This window comes from Centruroides sculpturatus, unplaced genomic scaffold, assembly GCF_000671375.1.
Source record: "Centruroides sculpturatus isolate CEXI.00-Female unplaced genomic scaffold, Cexi_2.0 scaffold3326, whole genome shotgun sequence".
Lineage (NCBI taxonomy): Eukaryota > Metazoa > Arthropoda > Arachnida > Scorpiones > Buthidae > Centruroides > Centruroides sculpturatus.
In genome coordinates, this window is record NW_019387456.1 from 1617 (window position 1) to 11212 (window position 9596).

Below are 9596 nucleotides of genomic sequence, written 5' to 3' on the forward strand. Positions count from 1 at the left end.
CCCTTACTATTATCTGCCACTCATTTGTAGATATTTTAATTAATTTAATTATATAATTCTGTTTGCAAAAGCATATATTAAATCAAAAACTGAACATAGAAAATACAAAAATCTAAACTTTATTAATTTATTAGTTAAACAATTATATTTATAAATTCTTTAAGATCTATATTAATAAATTTTTTATAAATCTGATGTTTGTTTTTATAAATTTTGAAATGAGAAACTATGTAATTTTATAGATTTAACCATTCAAATTAAAATAGTCAAGAAATATAGTGAACAATATTTATTGTAAAAACATGAAAGGGTGAAATCATATTTTCAATTTTTTATACTGAATAAATTTTAATTTGTATATTAAGAAAATTGGAATTTTTATTATTGGAATTTGTATTCATCAAACTAATATGTCATCTAACTTGTAAACAGAACGAATAAGACCATACAATCAAAAAATTCAAACCACATACAGTATCAAGCTTCAGAATTTTGGAAAAATAAATCTATAAGTTTTTAGTAGAATTTTAACCTAATATAATTGGTTATATCACTTTTAAACTCTAGTTATATCTAAATTCATAATACTTATATTAAACATTATGAATAATATATACTTTTAAATTTAATAAATGTTATCACATAACTATATTAGACAAAATATTTATCAGAGTAAATATGAATTTATTCAAATTTTTAAACACACAAAATAAACCTTTAAATCCAGTATATCTACTCACTGCTAACATTTTATATCTATAATGGCCATCTATAATGGCATTATTCAGACTATTCATAAAATATCAAAATTCAAATGGAATTGAATACAAACAGAATGTAAATTCAAGTTCCATATATTTAAATTGTGGAACATTCATTATGCAATTGGTTTTCTAATAACCATCATAACTTTTCTTCAACTTAAAAACATGTTTTAAGCATTAATTCACAACTAATTAAACTATCACACAAAGTTAGTATACAACAAAATAACTTAAAACTTAAGATTATAAGAAATTATCAAACCATATAACATGATATGTTGGATTTAAAGGTTTATTTTGTGAGTATTTATACCATATAACCAGTTATTTTTAGTAGCATTCAAATTTTTATCAGTCTTATCAAATGCACGAGAACTATATATCTAATTTTATACCATTCCTTTACATTAATATTTTAGATAATATACTTTTAGCAAAGTACTGTACATACAGGCCATATTTTAATCCAAAAGCATTCTAGATTAAATATTTATTTAAATTTAGTTTCTGAATTATCACTTTTTCGTCTAAATCACTATCTTAAACTATCTTTAATATATTTAACTTCATATAACAGGTAAAAGGTTTTTTTCAAACAATAAAGATTATCTTAGTAATAAGAAAACAATAAATATCAGTTAATGTCGCAATGGTGGAAATAAGATAAAGTTTAAATATAGCTTGATAAAAAAATTACAAAAGCAAAACAACTATGCAAAATTTTTTTAAACTGGTTTAATATAATATTTTTTAATTTTTACAAGTTATTCATTTATTTCTCTGTCAAAATATTAAAATTCATTTACAATTTCATTTCATTTAACATTTTTTTCATATAGAATAATCGCAGCAAAGAATATTTAGTCTATTGATATTTTCAAATGCTTAAAATCACAGTATTCATGTGGCGTAGTAAACACTAGTATTGTATTTTATTCCAAAGACACATGGCAAATTTTCCATCAAATTCCTTTATTAGTTGAAAATTTGCCATGTGTCTTTGGAATAAAACAGAATATTAGTGTTTACTACGCCACAAATATAAAACAGGACATGGTTTCAAAAAGAAAATCACAGTATTCAATTAAAAATCTTATTTGTTAATTATAACATCAAAGCAGATTAATAACAACCATAGAAATCACCCTAATAAGACCAAAGGTTACTAAAACTAATATTTAATACAGAATCATTTCAAAATATTGGAATATTATTGAAATACATCTGTATAAACAATCATTAACCACTGGAAATATTTCATACCAAATATTATCCACATATTTAATTAAAATAATAATAAAACTTTGTTCGTTGTATAAAAGACATTATTATTTGTTCTGTACGGTTGCTGTGAACTTGGAAAGAAAGTGATTTAAAAGTAATGCGTGTATAATTATAAAATGAATTCCTAAAGCCGAAGGTTGCTTATAATTACTGTGTAAACATTTGATGAAGTTATTGTGTAACAAAAGATAATGAGTGTGTAGCTAGACTGTAAAATAGTGATTATAAACTTCATTCGTATAAGAATCGCTCGAGAACAAGTACCCGACACGAATAAATTAACTTTAAAAATAGTTTCCACAATGAAAGAATGGATTTTTGTTTACCTTTGACGATCACTAACTTCCGTTTCAACATTTTCGCTATCGTTAATAGATATTTGATTATCTTGCGTAATTTTTTTCATCCTTTAGAAACATCTGTGATCTTATAAATATATAAATAAATATAAATACATAATATTAACTATTACAACCCAACACGAAAGGCAGACGACTTCACCGGTGAAAATGGCGATGACCTATCTGACACCTGTCGGCTAATTGTAGAATTATAGTTTTAAAAGGAAAAAAATTTTATTTGCGACAATTCTATCTTAAATCCAGTTAATTATTTAATAAAATATCCCTTAATTTAATTTTTAATAATAATTTCAAGTTTCTCCGTAGTTCAGAAATTTGAAATTTTATTTCTATTTTTATTACGAAACTCGTCATAAAAAGTTTTACTAAACAATCAAAATAATTTTTAAAGAATAATTAGTGATTACGTAAAACTGTCTTGTTATTATTAAAATATTTTTAAAAAATAAATAAATATTTGAGAGACAATTTGCTTTATTTATTTTTCATTTATTTAATTAATTCGATATCTTTATCAGTTGATAAATAATGAAGCCATAATAAAGTGATAAAACGATAAAATTGAAAACTTCTATTAAAAATCACGATAATATAAAACTTTAAGAATTAAAAAGTTTATTGCTCCATCAGTTTTTATCATTAAATAAATATAATCGTATAACAGTAATAAAAAATAAATAAATAAATAATAGGAGAGTCTTTAAAAGTGTGCGTAAGATAGTAAATGCGTAATATTTTACTCGTAGAAAAAAAAAAAAAAAACAGTTTATCTTTCATCCACAAATACTATTTTAGGCTGTCTCTCGAACTGACTTAGCAAACTAAATTTGCAGAAATTCGAAAGATAAAACGTTCTTATCTCCTCAAATTTCCATTGTTTCTCTACATTAATTTTATTGCAACAAAACTTCCTTAAACTTTTTCCTACTTCGAAACTCCGCTTTTTTTTTTACGAATAGATTTAGCAATTCTCTAAAATGACATTTTAAAATTTTTTGACAAGTACCGATTCTGAGTAAGCAAACTCGCTAAAGTATTTATAGACAAAACAGAAGAAAAATACTTCTGTATTTAGTGTACATGTAAAAATTTCTATACTACAAATATCTGATATTACAAACAAAAAAAAAAAATTGTAATTAGAATTAAATAAAAATATTCCAGGAATGCGAAAAGGAAAATGCTAAAAATTCTTTATTTTTTTAAATTAAAAAGCGTCAAAAATTAATTTACATTCTGGTTGTAATTGTAATTCCTTTAATAGAAATTTTTAAAAAGTCAAGGTTATCATTTTCTTCCTTTTAAAATAAGCACATTTCATTGGTAATATTTTCATGCTAAATTACCATCTTTAATTTTTATCAACTTTATAATTTCTATGCAAATAGTAATAACCTGTTTATTATATTACCAATATCTTGTAAACTATTCTTTGTATTCAATGTTTGGAAACAAATTTTTAGTAAAAATTCAATTTATTAATAGTTTATTTGTGTTTAGAAATAATACTATCTCAATAAATAACAAGATTTTTTAAATAAGAAATTTTATTTTAATAAATTAGTTTTTTAAAATTTATATTATTTACATACTTTAAATACAATAAAATTTTAATACATACAACTGTCTTAAAACAATACTTTAGACTTGACAGTTCAAAATTCCACATTCAAAATTTATATAAAAAAAAGTCGGAGAATTACATAATTATGGAAAACAAACAAAGTTCACATATTTTACAGTGATAAATTTTTAAAATTATTTTTTGAAGTAACAATTGATTATATTGGATATATAATATATAATGTAAGTGAAACAAATACTGATGTTATATTTGCACATAATGAAGGATGAAAGATTAATTTCTGCAATATTATTTTTTGCAAGTAGCCACAAAATACAGATTTTATTTTTCGGTTTTAAATTTTAACATACAGAGTCCATTCTGATACCTGTATGAAGTTTCGTCAAAACAACCACTGGTTGCCACAACAAACAGAGCATTCTCTGCACATTCTTTGTAAATCTTGTTAATTGTTTTGTCAATATCTTCTAGACAGCTCACAAAATCTTTTGCAACATCTCTCTTCACATTTAATAAACATACTGTAAAATAATGTTGTGTCATTTCTTTCCTCATTAATTTTCTGGTTTGCTTATTAGTTTCTGTCTTCATTAATCTTACTACTTGAATTTGTTGTCGGAGAAACCAATTTAAAATCAAATCATTTCCTATGACACATTTACTTCCACTTTTTGGAACAATGGGATTACAGGGATTTGAAAACGCATGAGATGGTTTGTTAAGCTTGCTGCTCAAAACTGCATCACCAAATTCTAAACCATGTTTTAATTTCAACAAAACTAACTTCATTGTTGTTTTACTGTCTTCAATAGGAGAATGACCATTTTCACTACATTGAATTTCCTCTCCTAAAAATTTTCTAGATAGATTTTTCAATGAAGTTTTTTTCCATCTCGCACCACTCAAATTATATATCACACTAGTGTCTATAACATATGGATGAATAATTTTTAAAGCATGAAAATCATAATTTAATGACTGGCCACAAAGAATAGCATCTGGTGGTAACAATTCCCGAATATTTTGTTGCACATCTTTTAATGTGATCTTTACGTTTTCTAAAGTTGATTTTGTAATTCCACTAAACTTCGTCAGGTAATCTCTGATGGGTGCACTCGGAAGCACATAAGTATCATATATGACTTTCAAGTTTTCATCCACTATCGAAATACGAGCAACTTCTAATTTATTTTCCGCCGTCATAACCATTTCACAATCTAAAGCATATAAGGGAGACGTTGGGCATACATCCTTATATTTAACTTTTGTAAAACAATAATCTTTAAAAGAATTATCAAATGGTAAAGGATACTGTTCCATTATCATCTGTGTGGGAGATAATAGTAAACTGATTTTCGAAACAGCTCGGAATTTTGTTTTCTCTACCGTTTCTTCGGAATTTTCTATTTTCCCATTCGCCGCAGATACATTCTGGAAATTACTTCTACAATTTGCCGGGCAAAAACAAAGAGCCTCTACAATATTTATTCCATAACTGGCTGGAGGAACAACTTCAAACAAGTGTAACGGTAGACGCTTTGTTCTGGGAAAACAGTTGATGTTCTGGCAATAATGATCTGCAGACAAGCCATTTACCATCAGTAAAATAACTTGACTAATTCGGTGACAACGATTCACTTTACACCATCTTGTACTACAAAAATTATTTTGCGTTAACAATATTAAAAACTGTTTTATATCATCCGTGAAAATAGGCGACGAACATCTAAAAATTCCAGCTTCTGGATACACAAATAATTGAGCATTAAAACCATCCTTGTTCAGCTTCAATTCAGGTCCCTTCATTTCTTTAGCTTGACGAAGTTTTTCTCTTAACAGTTTTTGTTCCTGAATGTAAGATTCGGTTTTTATTTTGTTAAGGGAAACCGAATTACCTTTTAATGAGTCACAATTTCTGTTTTCGGGTGGCATGTCGTTACTAGTTGTACTCTCAATTAGTTGTAAAAAGGCATTAATTTTTCGTTTCTTGGATTCCCAACGTTTTTCTTTCTTGCTAGATTTTCTAACCTTTTCCATTACTCAAGTATAAAAAAAAATCAGAAATTTTAACGAGACTACGGAACCATCTTTAATCGTTAAACACGTGGTTCGATCACAGCACAACCTAACGGTCTAAAATTTTTATTATAATTTTTAATTTATTTTTTTCTATTTTGCATAGTAGGATACGTTATTTTAAAAAATATAACCAATAATTTATTTAGAAAAATAAAATATAAAATACAATAAATTAGTTCTGTACAAACCTTCAAATATACTTTTATGTTTTTACATATTCTTGTTAGCTTTGTAAACGAATGCAAATTGACATTTATGACTGTCGAGGAATTTTTTCATTTCTACATTATTGAATACTTGTGCAATTAACATTAAGAATGGGATATAAATTAAGGAATCATTAAAACTCCTAAAAACATTTTACTTTTCTGTAATTAAAAATTATTTCAAAATTTTCTAGAATTATAATTAATTATTTACAGTATTACACGCCTGTTTCCATCACCAGAAAGTGAATGTCAAATTAGAGCCATATTTTAGAATTTGTAATTAATTTAAAATAATTATTTATTTGTGATTAATGTTTAAAATACAGAATCAATAATCCTTAAAAATATATAATTTCCTATTCATATAAATCAATGTAATTTTTTATTAGTAAAAATAACATTAATTTACAGGGAAACATTCTACTTATTTCATTTATTTAATTAAAAAGCAAAGACAAAAGAGGCACGCTAAAAGATAAAGGGGGCCTCTTCAACCCAGGGCCCCATACAAGCTTTCGAAGGCCCTGGTAATATATTGATATATTAAAATATTTGAAGCAGTGCTTCCAGGTGTGAATAAGCCTAAACACGCTCCAATCGCTGATCCAACAATTTACTGCATTGTAAACCACGGATGTATGCAAGCGGTGATTAAAACGCTTTCAGCCTATTCTTAATAGTCCATCCTCGGGAAATTACTGTTCTACAATCGAACAGTAATTTTCTGAGGATGGCCTATTATAAGAATAGACTGAAAGCGTTTGAATATTAAATTAATAGTAAGCTCAGCAAATGTTTGGTGTTTGATTATACTTGTAAGTAAACAGCTGAGGAGGTGAGGATAAATAGCCTACTTTGAATCTCTTATTACCCGCTATAATTTATATATTACATATGTATACACATTATAATCTCATGTGAAATTCGTCTGAATCTTAATTATTTAGAATAATTCGAGTTCATTCGTCGTCTTGTTTTCTCTTTTTTCACAGATGTTTTGTGTTACGGCAGTCAACAGAATAGTACAATCTTTTACAAACTAATTTCTCTATCGAACATTAAAAATAGTCGAAAATATTAAAATTATTATATATAAAAAATAGAGATTATATTATAACATTCATTTCTGACTGATAGAATCAGTGACGTGCCGTGACATTTGATGATAGGGAAGCAGGTTTCTGTAAGAAGCCGATTTCCAGGGTCAAGCGGTTAATTGCGCGTCAGTGATGGTCTAGGGTCCATTCGTATTCGTTTGTTCGATAAGCCAATAAAAACCGTAGACTTCTCTAAATATATTTTTAATATCACAATTACATTCCGAATCGCTAGCCACGATATAAGGGCTAAAATTTAAAATAAACTTATACAAACTTACTTGGTGAAATAAAATGTGTGGTGGATATACATACCTGGTATAAAATATTCTTCAATTGTGTGAATATACTTTTAAGAAAATTATAATTAAATGTAGCTTTATAAAGAAACGTACATAAAAATGACATAAAATACTCTTTACTTTTTAAATCTTAAAACAATTCACTTAGTCATATAGCTTTCTACCAGCGGCTAATGGATAGAATCAGAGACGGTCTTGGTAGGTGTGCAGTGCGGGCATGCACGTGGGATGCAAAATCCTGAGGGTGCCGATACCGGTTAATGTCAAATGCCTCTTTTGTCGAATCACTAGTATATCTCAAAGGACGCGACAGGGTTATCGTAAATTTGAAACGTTTCTCACCATAGCTGTAAAAATCTAAATATGTTAAACTTAATACTAAGTAGATTGTCCATCATTTGTTTTCTAACTAATTCGTTTTACGACCAGGTGTCCATGGAAATTTCCAAAATTTACAACTTTTCGGTCACTCTCGTTCAGTGGCGTACCGTAGTGGGGGCAGCAGGGGCGGCCCGCCCCGGGCGGCACTTTTTAGGGGGCGGCAAAATTACCTTTTAGGGGCGGCAAAATTTCACAATAAATAATAATATCTTGTAAAAATTTGAAACATCCTAATCTATACTTGCATCGCGCCTACGATAGTGCTATCGTCCGGACAGTCCGGGAAATGGCTCGCCGTCTCGGTGAACTAGTAATTTTNAAAAATGACATAAAATACTCTTTACTTTTTAAATCTTAAAACAATTCACTTAGTCATATAGCTTTCTACCAGCGGCTAATGGATAGAATCAGAGACGGTCTTGGTAGGTGTGCAGTGCGGGCATGCACGTGGGATGCCAAATCCCGAGGGTGCCGATACCGGTTAATGTCAAATGCCTCTTTTGTCGAATCACTAGTATATCTCAAAGGACGCGACAGGGTTATCGTAAATTTGAAACGTTTCTCACCATAGCTGTAAAAATCTAAATATGTTAAACTTAATACTAAGTAGATTGTCCATCATTTGTTTTCTAACTAATTCGTTTTACGACCAGGTGTCCATGGAAATTTCCAAAATTTACAACTTTTCGGTCACTCTCGTTCAGTGGCGTACCGTAGTGGGGGCAGCAGGGGCGGCCCGCCCCGGGCGGCACTTTTTAGGGGGCGGCAAAATTACCTTTTAGGGGCGGCAAAATTTCACAATAAATAATAATATCTTGTAAAAATTTGAAACATCCTAATCTATACTTGCATCGCGCCTACGATAGTGCTATCGTCCGGACAGTCCGGGAAATGGCTCGCCGTCTCGGTGAACTAGTAATTTTTTCTTCCAAGGAAATTATGCGAAACCTGTTGACCTTTTTTTTTTGCTTGTACGATTCATTCGTGTTCATATACACCACTAATGTTCGATAGAACTATTTTAAACAGGTCGCTGCATTACCGCGCGAATCTTTCATTGCTTGTTCTGTGACAAAACTGAATTTTGGTCTTTTAATTAAAGTGAATTACCTAAGTAAGGGGGGCCAAAATTTTCCTCCGCCCCGGGCGGCTGACACCTACGGTACGCCACTGCTCTCGTTGAACTGGAAAATTTTCTGTCTTCATTACATCTAATATTACGAAGAAATCAGTCCCCACTATACTCGGCTAGATTGGTTCGGTTAAGCTTTGGTTTAAGTAAAATTCCGGCTCTTTCAGCAGGGTTGTATATATGCCCCTAATTCCCTGATCTCTTAATTATTTAACTACTTCTTAAGTAGAAATAAGTCGAAACCGGTTACTTTGTACTTGAATACAGTATTTGTAGTCTTGGGAAAGATAGGCATTATACGATTGTGAGGCTTCGGAAGTGGGCCTAGAATTTGTGCAAAAAAAAGAAAAGGAAATTTTTTTCTAAATTTTGTATAGAAGAAAATAATAATTATTGTAAAA

At 28.8% G+C, this 9596-nt stretch overlaps 1 protein-coding gene across 1 annotated transcript; it reads right to left on the bottom strand.

Annotated features, from left to right (window-relative positions):
* Window positions 1-3982: 3982 nt before the first annotated feature.
* LOC111616433 (RNA exonuclease 5-like) lies at window positions 3983-6128 on the bottom strand. Its single transcript, XM_023357844.1, has one exon. The coding sequence runs from the start codon at window positions 6030-6032 to the stop codon at window positions 4317-4319; it is 1716 nt and encodes a 571-aa protein (XP_023213612.1). The 5' UTR covers window positions 6033-6128; the 3' UTR covers window positions 3983-4316.
* Between the last annotated feature and the right edge of the window lie 3468 nt (window positions 6129-9596).

What these genes read in the sequence shown, in the direction of transcription:
- LOC111616433 (XM_023357844.1), bottom strand. Translation starts at nt 6,032, where the DNA reads ATGGAAAAGGTTAGAAAATCTAGCAAGAAAGAAAAACGTTGGGAATCC.